Raw genomic sequence first — 23,318 nt, 5'->3', positions numbered from 1 at the left:
AGTCTACCAATACGTGGGTGACTGTTTCCTGTGCGCCGCACGCGCACTTGTCGTCCTCGCGGAAGCCAAAGGTCCTGGCGTAGGTAGATAACCAATTGTGACCTGTGCGTAGCTGTGTCAACAAGTACGCCTGGTTCCTGGGCAAGCTACCATATAGCCTCCTCGTGTGGGTTGCTGGTAGGGTGCCGTCGACTTTCCGTAGGTGACCGCCTTTGTTGGATGACTTCCACTCCTGTTCCCATTGATTGAGGATATTACAGCGGAGGCGCTCACTCTCCCTGGAGAGCAGCGGGCGGAAGGGATGGGTTTTGCCCCGGCATGCAGCGTTTTTGGCTAGTTAATCCGCAGCGTCGTTTCCTGGGTTGTCGCAATGCCCTGGCACCCATTGCAGGCGGAGTGCGATTCCCGCTACTTGAATCTCTGTGGCGGCCTGGTGGATTGCGTGAACGATCCGTTGTCCCGAATTATTCCTTACGTTTTGGGTGGCCTGCAAGGCCGATTTACTATCGCATAGGATTGTCGCAATCTTGTGGCTGCGCTCAAAGCGATTAGAGAACTGGCGGGCGACCTTGAGCACCATGCTAATAGCATAGAAGATACCAATGAGCTCTGCTGTATGACTCGACCACCGGTTCATTGGTCCCACTTAGACCTGTTTGGATTCGACGACTTGCAGGTCGTTGTCGAGTGCCACGATGGCCGCACCTAGGTGCCCTTCGCGTCCAGAGGCGTCTGAATAGACAACAATGTCCGACGTGGACCGTGTGGCTTCGGCTCGCTCCACGGCCGTTTCCCAGTCTGATCCAATTTCCACCTCCGTGAGGGGCTCGGTTCGCCACGGTGGCAGTGGGCTTGGGTCAATTGTCTCTAGTTCGTCCAGTCTCTCTAAGTTCATGGTCTTCAGCGCCTCCGCCAGTGGAAAGCGAGAGGATGTCCCGATATTATTTCTTCTTTTTTGAGCACGTGATAGTGCGCTTCGAATGGGATGACTATGAGGTAGAGTGTGCAGTTTTGCAATAACCTTCTGGGCTCTGTAGCGGAGGCGGAGATGCGTTGGAAGGACATGTGCTTCCACCTCTAAGCTTGTGGTTGCCACGGTCCTGAATGCGGCCAAGATACGGATCAAGGAAACTCTTTGCACGGAGTTTAGGTGGCGCAGGTGGGTCTTATCCCGTAGAGGATCATGCCAGACCGTTGACGAATAGTCCACAACTGGTGTGACGCATGCTTGGTAGATCTGTCGCATCGGTTCTGGGCGCAGATGTCGTAGCCCAGCCAAGGCGATGGACACCTTGGTGGCATGCTTGATGGCTTGCTGGACATGTTCTTTCCATCGCAACTCCTGGTCGAAGACTACACCCAGTAGCTTGGCTGTGGGCGACGGTTTGATTGTTTCCCCGTTCATTACCACTTGGCCTTGCAGATGCTGGCTCCGTTTCCTGGTAAGGTGGATGAGCTCCGTCTTCTCAGCTGCGAAGTGGGAACCCGTCCGTCGCGCCCATGCTTTGATGCGGGGGATATCCTCGGATTGTATCTTGGCCAAGTTATCTTCGGCCGAGGGGCCTACTCTCCAGCGGAAGTAGTCATTAATGAAGGCTGATGCGCCACCATGAGGGGTGACCGCTTGGTCTACCAACTCAGAGTTAAAGAATGTGAACAGGATGGGTGAGAGGGGTGAGCCCTGTGCCAGTCCTGCGTTGTCTAGTGGCGCAATCTTAGTACGGAAGTTGTCAAACCCTATGTTGGCGAAGCGGTCGCTCATGAAGCTTGCAATCCATTTTCGAGCGACGGTTGGAATTCCTTTTACTCGGAGACGGGCGTCGAGGCTGATTTTGTTGACCCCATTGAAGGCTCCTTTCAGATCAAATGCAATGAGTGTCACTACTCTGCATTTATACCAAGCTCGGTCGATCGCGCTGGAAAGAACGAGCAGGGCTTGTTCCGTGGTTCTGCCTGGCCGCCCACCAAATTGTGTATCGGGTAGCAGGCTGTGTTTCTCAGCAAGGTATGATAGTCGCCGGGCTACGACTGCCTCAAGGAGTTTACCGAGTGTGTTGAGGAGCGAGATCGGACGATAGGCCCCGGGGTTCGAGTAGTCTGGTTTCCCCGGTTTGCGCAACACCACAATCTTTGCCCTCCGCCATTGCTTAGGGTGGTACGCTAGCTTGACTGATGCTGTGAAGATCCCGGCGATAAACCTATTCAGAAATTTCCAGAGGTGCTTCCACACCAGGGTTGGTAAACCGTCCTCGCCCGGTGCTGTGGAGCTTTTGGCTGCTTTGAGGGCTCTCTCAATTTCTAGTTCCGTGATCGGTGGCCACGGTAGCTCCAGGGGAGCCTGGGTTGGTGGGTCGTCGTTGGGTTCGTCCATTTTGGGGAAGAAGGTGTCCAGGAACGCACGCGCCTTGTCTTTGTTATCTACTAGCTCGTTGCAGCCGACCTGCAGGGAGGGAACGGACCCCCAGGTCTCCCGGGGTTTCATGTAGGTAGCAGCTTTCCAGAGCATGCCTTCCCTAGCTCCATCCAGAAACTGCTTCCAGTGTGACTTTTTGGCCTTTTCAATGGTATGGGTCCAGATTCGACGTTTCTGCTGCATCTCTTCAAAGAGGGTCACTGAGCGTGGGTGGTTTCACCCATGCTCCGCACAGCTTTCTTGCCATTTCCTGCGCAAGCGGTTGACCTCGGTCTGTTGGACTTTGAGGTCTGGCGTGAACCAGCGTTTGGAGTAGGGTGTTGGTCGTCGGTTTGGAATGTGGTTCTCCACTGCTGATGCTGTGATTTCTGTGAGCCTTTCTACTGTCTCATCTAGAGCCGGTCTCGTCTTGATCTCTTTCCATGGGCCCATCTGCAGAAGCACTTCGGCCCCAATCTTGTCCCAATCTGCTCTTTCATATGCTTTCCTCGCCTTGGCGATGGGTCCGTGGCGGGCTTTGAGGCTCCATTCCGAGTATGTTGCCCGGTGGTCTGAGCCATAATTGTCGTGGTAAAGATGGCATCTGATGAGTAGGTCCGGTCGGTCCGACACAGTCTGGTCAATGGTAGTGCTTTTTCCTGGGTTGTTGAGGGGCCAAAAGGTTGCTGTGCCTCGAGGTAGGCAGCTGTGTAAGTTATGGTCTTGGAAGAAGGCGATGAGTTCACTTGCGTCCTCAATAAACCTCGCTTGTATGTGATTGCCACCCCACATTAGGTGATGGCGATTGAAATCTCCTGACAGGATGATGGTTGTGGGCTTCTGGTCGATATAACGGGCGGCTGAAATGGTGTTTTGGATTGCCGTGAGCGTGGGTTCTGCCGTTGCTTCATCAGGGGCGTGCAGCGGGACACAAGGGATGTAAACAGAAAAGAGGAGGATCTGGGTGTCGGGGGTCCAGATCTTGATGGCGGTGATGTCAGGGTGGTCGCACCGAATCTGTCGGTGTGAAGAAGTTGAGAGTTTTCGGTTGACATAGATCAGACTACGTGGCCGAATTTCGTCAGACGCAACTGTCGGCCGGTATAGGCGCCATGCGCTGTGGTTGACGTGTGTCTGATAGCTAGTGATAGACAGTTCCTGAATTAGGAGTACGTCCAAGTCCTGGCTCTGGTGGTCGTTGATGAGGGCTTCCATTCCGGGCCCCGACTTCATGATATTCAACTGTAGCAAGCGAAGATTCGTTTCTAACATTAAGAGGGGTTGGAATTCGCGGGGGTTGAACACTGTCGATTGCTGGTTGGGTGTTCGCCGCTACAGTCGAGGCATCTGGCTCGGACTCCCGGCGGGCATTGTTGCCGCTCGTGTGGGCCCGCACAATGGCCGCACCGTGGTGCTTCTTTGCACGACCAGGCCAAGTGTCCAAAGCGTTGGCACCGGAAGCATCTCTTCTTCTTGATCTCGCGGCGTTCTACACTGCCGATGTACCGCTGACCGACCAGCAGGCCGTTGTTCAGGATGCGTTCCGCTCCCTCTGGGGAGTCGAACCATATACCAAGCAAAGCGAACTTGCCCAATGGCTTATCTTTCCTCTTGAGCCATGCTACCTCTTCAATTTGGTGACCTTGTCCTGCTAGGTCGTTTTCCTCTATAATTTTCTCAATGGCTTCGGCGTTCGCGTTCTCCAGGTCAAAGTCCTCCGTCGGGGTACGGTGCACGACGACGCCGAACCGCGGCTTTACCAGTTTTGTGTTGTTTCCTAGTTCATTTAGCCACTCGGTATTTGTGCGCGCCGCCTCAGCTGACTCTGGGTCTTTGAACCGAATCACATAGCCTGTTTTGGTGGTGCCGATCCCGGCCACCTGAGCGTCCTGCGTGGAGGGGCAGCTGAGGAGCGCGGTGCGGATGTGACTGTTGGCGGTGTCTGTCTGTAGGTAGCATCCGAAGGCGTTTCCGTTGCTATTGTCGTTGTCGGCAGGGTCGACGAATGTTCTCTGGGTGCTGATTCAGACACAGTTTTCGGTTTTGTTGGTAGGACGGTGGTTCGGCTGGGGGGCGGCGCTGATGCCGTCGGCTGCTACCGCCGCCCATGATCTAGACTGGGGCACTGGTGGGTTGGCTTCGAGTTGAGCTCGCAGAGCTCTGACTTCCTCGTGGAGCTTCTCATTCTGATCGCGAAGGATATTCTGACCATGTTTGACCTCCTCGATCTCGGTCTTAGTGGTTTCGATGAGTACAGTTTGATGTTGGATTATTAGCTTCAGACTATCGATGAGCTTCCACACTTCCCTAGTGGTGATCCGGCCAGTGGTTTCCAATGCTATGAAGGTATCTCCGCTCCGTGTCCTTTTGCGGGATCCAGGGAGCGGTTCAAGCGGTATTTGGGGCTGGAAGTCTTCAACCGAGAAGCTGGTGTTGCTTTCCTGGGTGTTTGTGGGATGGGGCTCGGGCCCTCCCGCGGGTGGGTCCGCCATCGGTTAGCTCCCGTTCGGCACACCGCACGACAATTCTTATATCGCAATAGAATCAACAACAACCCTTTTTTGCGCTAGTCCAGAGCTCGGTCCTGTACAGGCGGATGCATAACCGGTGCAAATGTTTATATACTTGACTACTTTCAGGAGCCCTTATATGAAACACGCTAAGCCGCTTTTGTTAAAGCGTCCGAAGAGCACTTGTTATGTATTTCTGTATTTCATAGTAAGGACTATTGCCGACGCAGAGTATTTTACATAACCTGTATCCAAGCGTACATGCGCATCCTTCACGCCATGTCGATCCCTCCTGGAAGATCACGTCGATCATCCTCATACAGTGGTGGTTGAAACCTCATTCAATCAATCAGTCACAAGCAAACATTGTTTCCAACCCTTAATACCAGGGCGCTAATATTTGAGGCCATTCATAATTAGATATGATGTCAATATATATTTCGTAGTGAACATGTTATTTATAGTATATATACGTAGAAAAGGCTTTTCGGCAAATTCGATGGCGCCTACTTGCACAGCGGCATCAGAAGCCAACTATCTTTTCACGAGGAGCAGGACAGTATATTCGAAAAGCAAGAGCTTGTCACTAGGATGTACAGTGCTTAGCAGGAGTAGATGTATGAAATCAAGGGCTACACGAAATAGCGAATCAAAAAAAGGTCATCTGAAACAAGAACAATCTTCCTCCCTAGAGACAGTTACTACCTTGGCATTAATCTACCATTGACTTTGGATCTCATTGGTGATGTGGGCGGTTCTTGCAGTTAACTGATCCAATGGCCGACTCCACTGCATCAGCCAACAAACTGTTGACGTGGCGGCCCAGCCTCGTCATGCTGCAAAGTACCTACGCCCTGCTATACGGCTGAATGCTGTTGCAGCATCTTAAATTCACCATTCTCCGGAGTAGAATCCTTTTCTTTTCAAGTTGCTGAAGATTTATAGAACTTTTCTAGTATGTTGAATTCTCCATTTAGATAGGGTGTGGACAAGTTGGGATCGTATGGTGGATCATAAATAAAAGGATGTAGAAAAAAAGGGTGGGTGAAAATCAGCGGTGTCGCGTTGGCGCTGTCCCTGGACAATATCTATATGAAGTGAGAGAAATAGACAACTGCGGATACTGCAGGAGAATTAGAAGAAGGGACGTGAAGTATATATAGCTAAGCTCGCTCAACGACAGCTTCTTAAGAAAATATACGGTAGAGTTACGCGCCCTTGAGCTACTGTGGAAGCCAACACATTGACGTGCCAGCCTCCTTTTCAGAAGTTTAGAGGCTGCGCACTCAACTTGTAATGGCTGTGCATGCATGGTCAGCCTGATGTCAGCCTGATGCGCATTCGAAATCTCGACTCCTCTTCCTACCAGGTCCAAATAAGGCCTGATATCCTTGCGACAATCGCCTTTTGACAGACAAGTTTCTACCATCTAGCATCTACCCATACCGCGGAGTAAGGTCGTGCCTGTCCATTGTAGCCCGACGAAATCTCGCTGAGATGGATGGGAGAGGTGTTTGGAATGAAGAGGAGACTGAGACAAGATTGTGTCACACTCCAAAGCGACAAAAGACTGTCTACTACGACAGTTCATCCACCCAACGGCACGATCATTATACCATCGCCTGGATCTGCGCGCTGCACATAGAGATGGCAGCAGCTTGAGCCATGTTGGATGAGATCTACGAAGCCCTACCCAGGCATGCAGAGGACAGCAACACCTATGTACTTGGGAGAATCAAGCAGCACAATGTCGTCATTTCGTGCTTGCCAGTAGCTTAATATGGAACGAACAACGCAGCGAACGTCATGACAAATATGAAACGAACATTTCCCGCTATCCGCGCGGGCTTGCTGGTCGGGATTAGTGGTGGCGTGCTGAGCAAGGCTGATGTGCGCTTAGGTGACGTTGTCGTTGGAACAAGGGTGATGCAGTATGACCTTGGGAAAGTCATAGGAGACGGAGAGCTCCAACCAACAGCGATCCCTAAGGTTCCTCACCATTCGCTTGGGACGGCTGTGTCCGCCCTCCATTCAATACATGAGCTGAACCCCAGTCGAGTCCCATCCATTCTACGGCTGAAGCTGGATGGACACCCTGAATACCGTCGCCCGAGCTCCCCGGATCGACTTTTCCACGCGACGTATGAGCATGAGTCTACAACGGCCGGTTGTGAGGGCTGCGACCAGTCGAAGCTGGTTCTGAGAAGCAGACGGACGTCAGACAATATAATGATTCATTACGGCGCGATCGCCTCAGGGAACCAAGTCATGAGAAGTGGCACTACCCGGGACAACGTTGCTCGAAAATTGGATGTCATGTGTTTCGAAATGGAGGCTGCCGGTTTAATGGACATTCTTCCTTGTCTCTCAATTCGGGGAATATGCGACTACTCGGATTCCCACAAGAGCAAGGAATGGCAGAGGTATGCTGCAGCAACCGCGGCCGCATATGCTAGGGAATTACTCGAGGAGCTACCGGTTGCCAAAGCACATCTAAACTTGACCTGGATGCCCAATCCTCGTAAGTTAGCTTAGTAGTCCTGGGAAGAGTAATTGCTGCTCACACTTGACGCCAGATCAATTTCCATTGCACGAACGCCGGCAGCGCTTGCTGAATTCCCTCAGATTCGAGCAAATGGATTCTCGGAAATCAACTATCAGGACCGCCCTCGCCAAAACATGTCGATGGTTTCTCAGTCACCCTGACTACCAAGCATGGCTTGATCCTCAAAACCTAACGCGACATCATGGCTTTTTGTGGATCAGTGGCAAGCCTGGCGCGGGCAAGTCAACAATCATGAAGTTCGCATACTCGAGTATGAGGAGCAAATCCCGCAACAAGCATGCTATCACCGCGTCCTTTTTCTTCAACGCTCGAGGAGAATATCTGGAGAAGTCTATCCTAGGGCTGTACAGATCATTACTTCTTCAGCTGCTTGAAGGGTACCCCGATCTTCAGGCAGTTCTAGATGATCCTGACATTAATTCCCAAGGCCAGAATGGATGCCCTTCCTTGGACGTGCTTAAGGACCTCTTTCGCAGCGCAGTTTCAGCCCTTGGTCAACGCTCGTTTATGTGCTTCGTCGATGCTCTTGATGAGTGTGATGAACAACAAGTTGTGGACATGGTCCAATACTTTGAAGAGCTGGCAGAACAATCCATGAATAAAGGCATCCTGCTCCGGATCTGTTTCTCCAGTCGACATTATCCATATATAGTTATTCACCGGGGAATCCGACTTACACTGGAGGATCAGTCAGGTCATGGCGAAGACCTGGCAACCTACGTCGCAAACCGCCTCCAAATCGAAGATCCTGTACTTCTCGAAGATCTGCAGACCCAACTCCTCAGGAAAGCTGCTGGTGTCTTTATGTGGGTCGTCCTAGTCATTGATATCCTGAACAAGGAATATCGACATAATGGGCTGGCATTGAGAAGGAGACTCGCGGAAATACCGAGTGATTTGAGCGAACTGTTCAAGGACATCTTGAGATGTGACAATGAGAACATAGAGGGTCTCCTGCTTTGCATCCTTTGGATTCTCTTTGCAAAACGGCCCCTGCAACCGAAAGAGTTCTACCATGCTCTCTGGTCTGGTTTGTCTCTGGAGGATCTGGCCGATGCTCAAATTCCGGATGTTAGCGTCCCAGATGCCTCTGACAGCCTTGACAGGTTTAAAAGATGTGTTATTGGCTCGTCAAAGGGTCTTGCTGAAATCACGAAATCTAAGCAGCCAACAGTTCAATTCATCCATGAATCTGTCCGAGACTTTCTCCTCAAAGAAAGGGGTTTGCATGAATTGTGGCCTGACCTTGGATTTGATTGGGAGAGCTCAAGCCATGAGAAACTCAAACAATGCTGTGACTCCTACATGAATCATACCTTAGTGCGTGCGTATATTAGTAACGTGTTGTCAGAGGCCAAAGCTGACTTGCAAACGGGGATCTCAAAAAGGTACCTGTTTTTGGAGTATGCCAGTCAGCATGTTCTCTATCACGCCAACGCTGCGGCGGAAGCAGTTCCTCAAGACGAGTTTTTGTCCCATTTTCCCGTGTCTAATTGGATCAGTGTCAATAATATTTTCGAGAAGTTCAAAGTCTGTGAATACAGTCAGGATGCAAGCCTTTTCTATATTCTAGCAGACAAAGGATTCCCGGAGCTCATCCGCACAAGGCTCAAGGAGGATCCGCACATTCATGTTCCTGGGGAGAGATACGGATATCCGCTATTTGCCGCCTTGGCCAACAGTAACAAAGACGTCGTTGCTGCTCTTCTGAACGCATCTTTGAGTGTGCGTAATGGAGTCGATATTACAGAGGGTCTGAACCACAGGAAAGACTTGAAACAGTACGCATATCGCACACCACTATCCTGGGCTGCGCAGGAAGGTCGAACAAGCATTGTCGAGCTGCTTCTCCAGACAGAGACGCCCGTTGATGACATGGATGCGAAGGGCAGAACACCACTTTCACGGGCCTCAGAGAACGGGCACAAGGCGGTGGCAGAGCTGCTTATTGGCAATGGAGCAGATGTCAATGCCGGTGATAATGATGGATGGACTCCACTATCACGCGCCTCATTGCGTGGCCATAAGGTGGTAGCAAAGCTGCTTATTGGCAAGGGAGCAGATGTCAATGTCCGTGACAATGATGGATGGACTCCACTATCGCATGCTTCAGAAACGGGCCATGAGGAGGTAGTAAGGCTGCTTATTAACAAGGGGTCAGATGTCAATGTCTGTGATAATGATGGATGGACTCCACTATCACGCGCCTCATTGTGTGGCCATAAGGTGGTAGCAAAGCTGCTTATTGGCAAGGGAGCAGATGTCAATGTCCGTGACAATGATGGATGGAGTCCACTATCACGCGCCTCAGACGAGGGCCATGAGGAGGTTGCAAAACTGCTTATCGACAAGGGAGCAGATGTCAATGTCTGTGATAAGGAGGGATGGACTCCACTATCACGTGCCTCAATTACATGGCCATGAGGAGGTAGCAAAGCTACTTACTGACAAGGGAGCAGATGTCAATGCCAGTGATAAGGAAGGATGGACTCCACTCTTACGGGCCTTACAGAAGGGCCGTGAGAAGGTAGCAAAGCTGCTTATTCATAAGGGAGCAGATGTCAATGCGAGCAATAATTATGGATGGATTCCGCTCTTACACGCCATAGAGAAGGGCCATAAGAAGGTGGCAAAGCTGCTTATTAGCAAGGGAGCAGATGTCAATGTCCGTCACAATGATGGATGGACTCCACTATCACGCGCCTCAGATGAGGGCCATGAGGAGGTTGCAAAACTGCTTATCAACAAGGGAGCAGATGTCAATGTCCGTGATAAGGAGGGATGGACTCCACTATCACGTGCCTTAATACATGGCCATGAGGAGGTAGCAAAGCTACTTACTGACAAGGGAGCAGATGTCAATGTCCGTCACAATGATGGATGGACTCCACTATCACGCGCCTCAGATGAGGGCCATGAGGAGGTTGCAAAACTGCTTATTGACAAGGGGGCAGATGTCAATATCTGTGATAATGATGGATGGACTCCACTATCACGCGCCTTATTGTGTGGCTATAAGAAGGTGGCAAAGCTGCTTATTAGCAAGGGAGCAGATGTCAATGTCCGTCACAATGATGGATGGACTCCACTATCACGCGCCTCAGATGAGGGCCATGAGGAGGTTGCAAAACTGCTTATCAACAAGGGAGCAGATGTCAATGCCGGTGATAATGATGGATGGACTCCACTAGCACGCGCCTCACTGTGTGGCCATGAGGAGGTTGCAAAACTGCTTATCGACAAGGGAGCAGATGTCAATATCTGTGATAATAATGGATGGACTCCACTATCACATGCTTCAGAAAAGGGCCATGAGGAGGTAGTAAGGCTGCTTATTGACAAGGGGGCAGATGTCAATATCTGTGATAATGATGGATGGACTCCACTATCACGCGCCTTATTGTGTGGCTATAAGATGGTAGCAAAGCTGCTTATTGGCAAGGGAGCAGATGTCAATGTCCGTGACAATGATGGATGGACTCCACTAGCACGCGCCTCACTGTGTGGCCATGAGGAGGTTGCAAAACTGCTTATCGACAAGGGAGCAGATGTCAATATCTGTGATAATAATGGATGGACTCCACTATCGCATGCTTCAGAAAAGGGCCATGAGGAGGTAGTAAGGCTGCTTATTGACAAGGGGGTAGATGTCAATGTCCGTGATAAGGAGGGATGGACTCCACTATCACGTGCCTCAATACGTGGCCATGAGGAGGTAGCAAAACTGCTTATCGACAAGGGAGCAGATGTCAATGCCGGTGATAGTGATGGATGGACTCCACTATCGCGCACCTTATTGCGTGGCCATGAGGAGGTCGCGAAGCTGCTTATTGCTAAAGGTACAGATGTTAATGCAAACAACAATAACGGATTGACTGGGATGCTTTCCTCAACAGCTGAATGAGAATCGCATTTGTTGGTGGCATCTCGAATTTCCAGGAGTTTTCCACACTGTAATAATCGCAGTTTGAGTATTTCTTCGCCCACAATCAGTTCCAGAGCTTTAAGATCTTGTTTTAGGGGTCCGAGATTGAGGTGTCATCCGGCTTCACACGCCGGTTGGGCGTAGTACACGTTCAGCCTTCTCCTTAATCTGCTGGCAGTATGAACATGGTGCTGAATTAAGGTCTTGTTCCGTACCCTTGGCCAAGACCCGGTTGTTGAGTCACCCTCCACTTAATTATACACGGTATATAAGACGGCAGATGTTCATCATCTGTTGTTCTACCATCCGATTTGACTTGGTCAAGGAAGCGCAGTCGACCAGATTAGGGTTCACCATGGAGAATAAAAGCTATATTCTGAAGCCATACATTCGCGGCAGACGTCGCTGGGGTTTGGACAATACGATGGAGAAGGTTCCCAAGTGCCAGCTTGGGAAGCAATATAATTGTTAAGAGGTGTGAGTGGCACCTCGAGGCATAGGATGTCACCAGGGAGCCTAGCATTGTTCGTTAGCTTTCCGATGGGAATTTATCTTCTAGTGGGGTGCCTGATGCTGACAAGCTATGATTAATAACAAGGAGAGTCATTGTGTTGTATCACTAAGCTCCTGCATAGTCTGTAGTAAGCATCTTAATTCCAGGATGGCAGGACACGGACAGCAAAGTCACTGTTGACAGTTTGGCAGATCCGCCAAGCACTCCAGTTAGTGGTTTGGCTTGTGTGGAACCTTCTGGGCAGCCGAGGATCGCCCGTACAGGCTCCATACGTATGTCCGTACGTTATTACGGCATATTACGGTTTTATACGATACCGTTAAAATACACGGAGAGTTGATATTCCGCGGACTTGCCAGTTACAGTTTAGCTCTGCTTCAAATGAGGTCGCGGAAAAGAAACCTGAAGTATAAACATTTGCACCGGTACTGCGTCCAGCTGTAAAGTACCTATGTCAAGATTAGCGTTTTGTAACCCAGTTGAGCAAAGATATCTTGAAGGAAAATATGTAGCTTCATTTCGCAATCTTAAAAGCGAGGATCCCGTACATATAATAGCCTCAGCCCATTTTGGCCAGTACTGTAACGGGACCAAACTCAGTAGGCAACATGGTGAGGACATTCTATGGAAGGTTAGGAAAAATGATCGCATTTGATCGTTTCATCGCTCACCTCCAGTACTGTCTGGAATGTAAGATGGGCCATCGCACCACGAATGGTCCTGCGGTACTGTGAATTTGGTGACTTGCGTGAAATCCCGCCCTAAAGCTTTATTCAAGAGAGAATAGTATTGTCCATGGCGATTGAGGGGGAGTAATGCACATGTCTTCTGTTTCGCTTCGAGGGAACGGACCCAAAGGGAATCTTTTCTGCAAATGCAGCCCCGGCCGACTCGAATTTGCCCGTTCTATTATGTCCACGACCACTTTCAATAGTAAGCGGTCACGCTAGGGCTTCTGCTAGAGGCAGTGAGCTTGACCGCGCATGTATGAGGCTCGATGTGCTCCTCAATACCTCCTGTTAGACCCATCACTAAGGACAACTGCTCTCTGCCGGCTACTTCGCAAAGGATGTGCCAGTGAGTCTACTGCTCTAAATGGCCGGGGTTCTCCTCTGAACAAGTAAATAATTTGCCTAATCGCCGGAACACAAGCAGCTATGATGATGAGGTTTAACTCAACCCCTCTATTCCCTGTTAGCTCCAGTGACACAAATGAATCTAGAACATTGATTCCCGTACACCAGAAGAGCAACGGGCGCGAGGCCGTGTGTGAGATCGTTAGACCCTAGAAGCGGCACCGTGACGCGCAGCTGAATCGCACTTGTAATGAATGTGCTGCCTTAAAACTAATAGTGAGCGCTATTTTGCTGGTGGTATAGTTAGGTGTACAAACAGACAACTGCCAGCAGAAGAGCAAGTTTAAGTTTCTGGGACTGTGACATCTGTAACTCATAAACCATTGGGATTGGCAAAAAAATAAGACAAACATCAGAAATAATATTCTGAATAGTGACTGCCACAAAAATCACGGTTCTGTTAATACATGTGCCTTTTAATAACACGTTCCATGATTTAGAGATTAGTTAGTAAGTGAAAATCAAGAGAGCAGTCAGAACAGCCAACCCGCTAACTGTGAATATAGTCACTGCTAGTAAATAATAATGAAGACACCTCTTAGCACTCATCAACTAATGAAATAGGATCAAATGCAAGAGCCTAGCTAAGCATAGGCTACTCACAAACAAACATGCCGCTGCTGTGAATAGCTTATAGTCATATTTCAGCTGGGTCTTAGAATTCCATAATTATTCTCAGAGAGAAGCTAACCTTCTAGAATGTATTAACCGTGGTTTTAGCCAAGTTCCAGATGTGGATTCCTAGTCCTATATTATCCACAGCATCTTTCAAGATCATCATTCCTTAGACAACTATTACACTAATTTGATGATTGGGGCTTACAGAGGATTAGGGCCTGCGTTCCCGCGCAGAGTGCCTGTCTTTAAGGTCAGTGTATTTGGCACTGATATGCTTAAATTACATGACTGTACCCAGGCCGCCGCGAGGCATACTAATAATTACGTACAGTTAGTGTATGGTAGATTTTGGGTTATCAGAAATTCCCCTGCACAGTACCCGCTGGGGTGTAGTCTTCTAAATAGCGGGATATGCTCACAGTCTTCCGCATAGAGTTTCTTCCCAATATAATACTTCATCTTTAATCTGGCAAATAGGGACATCGCGCTGCAAAATAGACCGATAATCAACATTGCCTAGATAGCATGATAGAGGTGCCTTAGAGCAGCTTTGAGCTCTAAACTTCGTTTGATAACCATAGCCATTTGAAACAATCGAGAGTCCAGGCTGGTAGAATACTCTGGGATATAAGCCTCTTCAAGAAAGGATTACTGGGTGTGCTTAAGAAGTGCAATGTGACTCTGCTTAAATAGGGAAAATAGCTTGTAATATACAGAAGCGGGAGAAGCACCATCCTTAAACTATTTATGTTCTGGAGTGCTACGCATAAGGCAACGTGAGTTGAGCAGGGAATGTTACTAGCCACTATTGCTTTTCCTACCAGCATTAACTCTGTTAAGACTAGACAGAAGAGACAAGTAGTTTGATAATGCAGATGACTGCACAATCAGAGAGCACGAGTAATATATTCCTAAAAGTCTCTCCACATGTTTTGCTGCACGTTCAATCAGGTGGCATTTATCACCATAAAGCCATATTCATGGTAGTTGGACGAATGAGGATGATATTCCCTGCCACTGGCTCACTACTTTTAGAGGCTAGGCTGATTCAATTCAACCGCACGAGAACTGAAATTCTTAGGTACGCTGCTTGTCTACCTCTACAAAGAGGCTAAGCCAATGTAAGTTCTTCACCTAAGACAAGTTATGACATTCTTCCCGGGAGTATATCATCGCTTCTGTCTATTTAGCATGCGTTAATAGCTGATTCCTACTAATTAGCCCTTTTGCTGGCACTCTGTAGAGTTATATATTCAGGCTAAACTCAAAGCAGGAGATTATGCCTATAGTTATGACAGGGCAACCTAACATTGCTAATAGCAGCAGCCTGAGTAATTACTAAACATGAAATCACAAGCAGATGCTGAAAAGTGAAGCAAATCATGCGCATTCATATCACTAGATATAAACCTGTTGAAGTCCACTGCTTCACTGTTAATTAGTTCAAGAACTCAGAGACAGGTAATCCTATAGTACAATTTCGAGGTGACCCCCCTCCTGCGTGGCTCTGGTTGAATAAACACTTCAGCAAAGAAGTAGATATTCTAACCCAGACACCAGCACACGTTCACCACACTCCTTGTTGCTGATTGGCTAGCTTCCTAGGTCCATAACCCGACTTAGAGATAATGCAGTACACTAGTCTGAAGATATTCATAGCATAAGTGTCGTAGATAGTATGACAGGTATAAGTATCTGTCATTGTTTGCTGTTGTCAGTGTTACTTTAGTTTAAACAGATTTTGTTATAATCTGTTTGTTGTTTTTATGATGCGTTATATAAACGCCAGTATGGGCTCTACCCCTAAGGGTAGGATGTTTAGACAGTTTTTTTTAAGTGTCGATAGATGTCTTCATGTTATGAAGATGACTAATACAGTCGCTACTAGTAGTGCTGTTCTTCACAGTCTGTTAGACTCTCCTGGTTAGGAACCAGGTAATCTTGATTTGTTTGTTTGAGATTAGTGTTTAGGTGAAGACAGCATGGTGCCTTGGTTTGATTATCTCAAAGCAGAAGGGTATGGACTGAGTCATTAGTTAGGATAGGGTGGTCAGTCTTTTGGACAGGTGTGTCTTATTTGTATATTAGCAAGATGTGTTTGCTTATTTATGCAGTGCCATATGTACAGAAACAGTGATAGAGGCATGTTGGTTTAGATTATTATGGTTCGGCAAGACCCAGTCAGGTATATCCTTGAGATGTTCTGGGGAACACATTTAATGAATTTTATGACTTGGGAAGGAGTTTATTGTCTTTTTCTAGAGACTACATTAAAGCATAAAATAGTGGTATTGCATAGTCAGGAGGAGACAGAGTTGTTAGCATAGGATAAGTACTGTCAGCGGGGGTTTTTACGTGTGAGGCGTAAGGAAGTTGAAGATATCAGTGAGTTTAGGGGTGAATGTGATGTGTATAATCATCTTACATGCAGAGTTGGTTTTTACTTTAGTCTTGATGCAGATCCAGTTAGAGGCGCAGTTGGTGTTAGTAGATTCACAGTTGGTGAAGGTGGAATTTGGTTCAAGAGAAAATGGGTTATTAATGATTCGTATGATGAGTCTGCTGATGATTATAAGTGATTATTAGTTCTACTGCTTTATTTCTTGTTTTAATTAATATTATTTAGAGAGTTTGTTGAATCTGTGAGAATTTCAAAATAGAAGTAGGATTTCTACTACATGTTCGTGATTACTCGACTGTAATAGTGAATATATAATTATTTAATCCTTTAGCAGCAAATAATACGGCATCCCTTGCTAAATTCCCACTGATGTCGATGCCCTGCTAAGCCTGAGCCTTGGCTATCAGTTATCTCAATAACTATCTCCTTATACCTTATAGATAGGATGCTGCTAAACCTTCCTTTAGAGTTGCTAAGAGCGACTCTTAAATATATACGGAAATCCTCCAAACCCTCCGAAATCCGCCGTGTCAGAACTAAATAATATAGCTTTCGTTTGAGTATATGTGGACACTCTACATCACATCAATGACTCTTTGGGCTTATGTGCTGGGACTACTCTTTAAGCATACAGAGATAACTTTCCACCCCATTCAGCCCACAGTCTTGAATTATAAACAACTGCGGGCAGGACGAATATTTGAAATCCTAGGGCTATTGATACTGCATATCAGAAGCGTGCACATACTTCGCTGTTCGCAGTCTGGGCCATATAAGTTATTTAGTCTACTGGGTAGAATACCTAAACTGAAATGGTGTCTGTATGTGAGATTGCCTAAATCTCCTATCACCCCTGCGGTGCCGCCCACTCTTGCATTAGTTTAACCTTCCTCAGGATTGAGTGCGAGCGGAACTCAACCTATAAGCGCGATGAGACATCGAAACTGGGTGAGCACCGTGATCCTAGTGGTATGCTTCCTAGAAGCCTCAGCTTCTTTCCTGACATTGGCTCGCTTTACCCGTTTCAGTTTCTAGAAGCTCTTAAGGTTTTCCAAGCCTCTACAAATCTAATAGTTATCCCAGAGCTGCCAGCGCTTTAAAAGCTAATAATCAGCTACAGTGATTTTTACTGCGATCTTGGCTATGTTGAAGTAAACTTATTAAGGCTGCCTCAGCTATCAACATTTAGTTTGGAGAACATGGACTCTCAGACCCTGCTCATCTCAGGAGATGCACTAGCGATAAGAAGCATCACCATAAGCTAGTCAGACTTTAATCTTCTGGACCTTCACAAATTTGGACAAAATATTAAGGAGATTAAGGCAAATTTTTCAAATCTATTGTGCCACAGTCCCCAGCACAGGACCAAACTCCTAAAGCTCCGGAGCCTGGTATTGCAGCATTCAGTAGATTTCTTTCGCCATCTGATATTAATCGAGCTGCCGTCTTTGGAAGATCTCCTGATTGAGGGCATATATCATGATTCAGACGCGTGACTTTTTACCGGAACCTAATCACCACGACCGAGGCTCCCTACGGCTGAGAGCCAATGATGGCTTACTTTCCCGATTTCTGCATCAGGCAAGGAGTCGGCTGGTGCCAATTGTATGATGTAAGTGTTTCTAGAAATGTATTTCTTGAAACGCAAGTTTCGTCCTTATTTAACACTTACAGTAAAGCTACAGTGGATATAAGCTGGTCTAACAAGAATGTGTGAAAGGTCAAGAACCTATTACGTAATCGCCGAAATACTAGCATTAACGTAATTCCCAGGCGAGTCGGCCACCCGGGCGAGCCGGCCACCTCTGTACACCATATAAAATGGCACATATCAGGGCTTTAATATCTCAACAACCAAGCATCTACAGGGTCTAAGTTTAGGTAGGAGGTATTAGTATAATCATACAAAGTTATACTTATAAGCTACAGCCTCCTAGTATATGTAAATACTCAGGTAACATAAATTACAGCTGTATTTTTGGTAATATTAACTTTTTAGATAATAAGAGAGAGGAATAGTATTTTAGGGCCTTGTGAAAGAGTATTCAGATACTTTGATCTAGATATATTCTAGATATCTTACTTATATTATAGCATATATGGGCGTGGCTGAGATATCAAAGCCCTGATATGTGCCATTTTATATGGTGTACAGAGGTGGCCGGCTCGCCCGGGTGGCCGACTCGCCCGGGAATTACGTTAGAGAGGCGGGAGCCTTTATTACCATTGCCAATGCTTCGCAGGTTGTCAGTTTGAAGTGGACCGTAAAGGTGACGAGTTGGCGGCCTGCAGCCAGATGATTATAGTAATTGCAGCAAAAGAGTAACCTTATTAATTGTGCGCAACCGTGGTCCTTGACTAGATTCTATATTAAGAGATAAATAGTATGCTAGAAGAAGAAGGCACTAAATGTATACGCTGAGGTTTAGATCAGTGTAGGACTAGCAAATAATCTAGCAACAAAATCCCTTACTATAAAACAACTTGAAATACTGTACGTCTGAGCATGCGCATAGCCATACTCACTTAGCTAGTCAACGCTGAATCTATGTGATTCGTCCTCATAACTGGCGGCTCCCGGTCTCTTGTCTCGAGTTTCGGGACTTTGTTAGACTTGGTGTTTTGTACACTTACAGCCCCAAAACCATAACGCAACGGACACTAGAAGAAGAACGACCATAAGAGAGACGACAACCGCACCCGCAAGCTTGGACATAGCGTTGCTTTTCGCCTTACGTACCCTGCGGGAATGGAGAAAACCAGACATTGTGAAAGTTATTCCACGGGATTGGTTTGCTCTTTGGTACTGGTTTGTAGTCTCTTGTGTGTAGCATGCAGGGGTTTTCGCTGGTTCTAGGCTTGGAGTAGTAGTAAAATGACTAGCATCGACATACGCCCGGTTAGGACGAGCCTTGTAGGCGGGGGGATATAGAATTAAGCTGCGACCAGACTCCGTCTGATAAATTGTCAGCTATATAGCATATTATATTGCCTCGTCACAAAGGACATCTCATGATTTTATACCCGAGACCAGAGTTTCAAATCGTTCTTAGCGCGGAGGATACGTAAACGCCTTCAAGGCACGGCTCAGGGCTCTATAAATGCAACTGCGCAAGCTGCCATTCTTCAAGGGTAAAGCACTTGAAGTTTGTTTCACTCCTTTCCCGCATATATCGACACCTCTACCATAGATCAGTCGCTTATTATATGGTTCTCCTTCTGAAGTCACTCACCTCCTAAGGTGAAAAAGAATAGGGGGCGGCAGGATGCTCTAAGGTGTAGGATATGGATGCGGTAGTTAATCTGCTTGCCAGCTGAAGATACAGCCATATACAGCCATATACAGCCATATTTGCCTTATAATATCTTCTATGTGGCGCTTCAGGGTCCAACCTGCTCTAATCAAAGAGAATATTTCTGACGAAGTACGCTGATGATTGACTGTTCCTCGTCTCATCAGGAATGTAAGAATTTATATGCCCGGTCACTACTGCTGAAGTCAATCTGGCGTTGTAGAAGACCACGCTTTGTCTATTACATTTCTCTAACCGTACCAGATCTCAAAGGTAAGCCAGGGAAGGGTGAGGATACCACTACCCTCTCTTCCGATGCCCCGTCATTCCTAACTGCCCACTATACGGTCATCGCCATAGTTCCGGGAACTCACGGTAGCGAAGCTCCTATCACCACGTACGATCTGGCGGCCATTTTACACCTGTTATTTTCAAACTCTGAGTAAATTTAAGAATATCCTGTAAAATTTTTAAAAAATAAATTCTGAACTATTTATACTTAGTGATACTGTATATCTAACTTACACTATATAATATTCGCCTTGGCGAGATATAGAAGTCTTAAAAAGGGCCATTTTCCATGAAATACAGAGGTGGCCCGCTCGCTTACTGATTACGCTAGTATGATTTGTAAGTTACAGTTAGGGCAAGTAGATGACCATTGAAATATGGAAAGTTATGCCTGTTTTGCCGATCTTAGCAGTTGGCTCTGGACCTAGAGGAGGGTCTGTTAAACACACACCCTTGACTTTTCTCTTTACCCTGTAAGTTAGAGCGATTCCTACAAGGCGTAGTAAGATCATCCTTACGAAGATAGCTGTAGAACACGCTGGACCTTTAAGACTAGGAGGAGTGTTCATCATGGTTGAACAATGCCAGCTGATGTTTTGATTTCAAAGTGTTGAACCATGCCGATTATCTTTGATAATCTATCACGGTTGAGCTTTGCAGCTGACTGAAGCAGTCATCGCAAAGAGGCGGCCTGTACTTTTGGTTGTACTACAGGCGACCCTGAGCCTTAAGAGCTGCGCGAATGTTCATCGTGGTTGGAAAGTCTTGATGGTTTAGGGTTGAACATGCCGCTTTAACGTGGTTCAACTGGTTCAACTGGTTTAACGTGGCTGTTGGTTCGTGATTGTCGATTCTAAGAGCGAGCTTCAACGAATGCCAAGTGGGGCTGCCAGCCAATCGGAGACTGTCTCCCCGATTTTCGGGTAGGACGAGGCTTCGTTCTCTTGTTGAACCATGCTTGCGATCTTTATCTAATCGTTCTGAGGTCGTCAAGAGGCTGGCGCTAGATAGGCCAAGCCTAAGCCGTACATGGCACGAACAGCAAAGCACGCAGCTTTGTCCTGGAAGGTGGTACGGACTTTTGGGTGTCCGTCACGGTTGAACAATGCTGCGGGCGTGGATCAACATGTTGAACCACACAGCATGTGTTTGACTGTCTCTTTAGGGTTGAACCGTGTAAATAGGTTGAGCTACTGTCGTTCGGGAGGCGGGGTGTGCTGACTGGTGCAGCCTCATTTTCCCACGACGATTTGGACCTCTTTGATTTACTTCTCTACGTTCTAGAATTAGCGTGTTTCAAGAAGTTCATTCAGTCGCGATCAATAACAAACACAAGCCGCATGATTGAACAGGTTGCACCTCAAAGCATCAAAAGAATCATCCAACTATAATGGTTGCGTGAATCTACGACAAATTCTTATAGAAGGTAATCTCAGAGTCACACCTCAGTATCTAGGGTAATACTAGGGAGAGGACAGTAGTAAGGGGAAATGGCACAGTAAACATAAACAAAGCAAAAAGGACACAGCACATGCGTTCACCCGTGAGCACCCTGTCCGTTCAGATACGGCCAGCATCATGTGGGTAAGCATCTCTGTGATATCTCTCAATTACCAACGAAGTTGCAGTCGCCGCTACCACGGATAGGCCTGGGTGAGGGCTTTTGCCGAGTGAACAAGCGTTTACTGTCTAGCGCTACTGACAACGCGCTGGGTTACCGAAGGAACGTCTTGATCTCCTTTTCTGCAATGGGTTCCCAATCTGCCAGCAGACGTGGGCATGAAGGAGTACTCCTAGTTGGGAAAATTTAGACAATGGCGAGGTTTTACGCCTTAAGCAGATTCGCAAGCCGTGGTCACCACGAATCTTGCTTAGCCTGCTTTCCGTCCACGTTGGTAACAACGATCAGTGGCACCACCGAGTTTGTGCGCGACGCTTGCTGACACAGCTTATCTCTAGGAATTTCTCCCCGCAGCTTGATTGGTGAACTGGCGGTTCTGTATTTCTTTCGGTCTTGGATATGTCTCCTTGCAGCGGTTTTCAATGCCTTTAGTGTCCTCCTCCATGGTATCACTCTCTTAAGAAATAGGAGCATACTCACTGAGAGAGTCTCTAGAACAAATGTAGAGCGACAGCTACGGCACCACGATCGCGGCGGCGATGGGGCATTTTTCTATAGTTCACATCCTGTTCATAGGTTTTCGGATCATGGTGAAAGTAAAAACTGCCAGCACATATCAGAGAAAAGCTTACAGGACGAGATTCGAGGTTTGGAGCAATTAAATTTGCCTGAAGAAATTAATGGCATTGTCCCTATATCTATTTCTTTCAATCAAAATGGCCGTACAGTAATGAAGATGTTGCTCACGAGCGGTTTCTATGACTCCGCGCCTACTTAATCCCCCTGACATATATGAGAGCATTCGAAAGCGTGTGTACATACCTCATTAGTTGTTGGTGCAGCAGAAGCTAAATTGTACCGCCATGCACTTTGCGCTATCCTTAATTCGGTTCTTGTGCTTAATGTGCTTGGAGTTCCTAGAGTTGTTGAGAGGTGCTGAGAGGTGCCAGCGCTTGGATTCTCGTGTCCTGCCCTTCAGCGGACATCGCCATATCCCTGAATATGCTCAGGTGATGCCTTTCGACTATCCCCAACAAATTAATTGTTTCTTAGAAGATCAGGACACCCCTTACGCTGGAACTAGTGGAGTATCCGTCGGACATGGGGTTGCTACGTTTTGAATTTGTATCTCCTGTACAATTGAGCTTCCCCTAGATATCGGAGCCACGGTGAGAAGCAGCGAGGGTGGTCCATCGGCAATACTTAAAGAAAACCATCTCTATTTCTGGTCAGCCTGTTTTTACTAACGCAGGAGAGATAAATCAGAGAGTAAGCTGAATTTCCTTTAGTTAAGTATCAACCGTCACTGTGGCCAACAACGCAGAAGGAGAATAATTGCTGCGAGGGTCGCAGCCTGGTAGGTTGACGATTCTATATATTTATGCTCATTCAAACGGAGTTGTTCACCACCGACCAGCACCGTAACTACGAGGCGGGCTCTAAAGAGACTACGACAAGGACGAGACATTTCGCTTGCGTTATGGTACCGCCGTCATCAGGAACTTTCACTCTTCGTTAACAAGCGCCCCAGACGCCCTGACGCCGTCTTTCCCAAGTATCTGATCTTCGATACGTCTCCTACGTCTCGTGGGGAGCTCTATCCTTCGAAAGTATCAACACCGGAAGAATGCGCGCATATAGTTTCATGTCCAAGAAATAGGATCGCGGGGAAGTGATTGGATCGATGATGAGAATGGTGATGAGGGGGAAGTTTGTCACAGCGGTGACTATCTTGGCCTCAAGGGGTAGCTCGCGGGTCGAAGCCTCCAATACATGGACCTACCTATACACAATTGACGTTTTTAGTATACATCAGTAGCCCATCAATCCCTAAGACGAGACGCATGCTTCCTGTCAATCTGCAGGCGTCTGTATATCTAATAGACTGCTTTTAGGCTACTAAACGGGGCGGCATCCTGAATGTACGGATAGGACTGTCCGGTCGAGGAATTATAGCTATGAACCCTCTGAGGCATACAAGTATTCTCTATTCATGTTATCAAGGATCGAATGATATCCACCATCCCTTCATCCAGAGGACAATGGTCGGC

General features: G+C 47.4%; 2 protein-coding genes across 2 annotated transcripts; one reads left to right on the top strand and one right to left on the bottom strand.

Annotated features, from left to right (window-relative positions):
- Positions 1 to 117: 117 nt before the first annotated feature.
- Positions 118 to 4,884, bottom strand: AFUA_1G01030 (uncharacterized protein; the record flags this gene model as incomplete). Its single annotated transcript, XM_077803773.1, has 7 exons — positions 118 to 333; positions 413 to 538; positions 695 to 2,613; positions 2,647 to 3,634; positions 3,663 to 3,858; positions 3,899 to 4,334; positions 4,449 to 4,884. 7 exons carry the CDS (start codon positions 4,882 to 4,884, stop codon positions 118 to 120), a joined length of 4,317 nt encoding a protein of 1,438 aa, XP_077659946.1.
- A 1,824-nt stretch (positions 4,885 to 6,708) lies between these two features.
- Positions 6,709 to 11,372, top strand: AFUA_1G01020 (Pfs, NACHT and Ankyrin domain protein; the record flags this gene model as incomplete). The annotated part of the gene is made up of 3 exons (XM_744759.1): positions 6,709 to 7,423; positions 7,479 to 9,869; positions 9,901 to 11,372. The coding sequence occupies 3 exons, from the start codon at positions 6,709 to 6,711 to the stop codon at positions 11,370 to 11,372; spliced, it is 4,578 nt and encodes a 1,525-aa protein (XP_749852.1).
- Between the last annotated feature and the right edge of the window lie 11,946 nt (positions 11,373 to 23,318).

Source organism: Aspergillus fumigatus, chromosome 1 (assembly GCF_000002655.1).
Source record: "Aspergillus fumigatus Af293 chromosome 1, whole genome shotgun sequence".
Taxonomy (NCBI): Eukaryota; Fungi; Ascomycota; class Eurotiomycetes; order Eurotiales; family Aspergillaceae; genus Aspergillus; species Aspergillus fumigatus.
The sequence above is the reverse complement of the archived record's forward strand: the minus strand, read 5'-3'. Positions and strand labels throughout refer to the sequence as shown.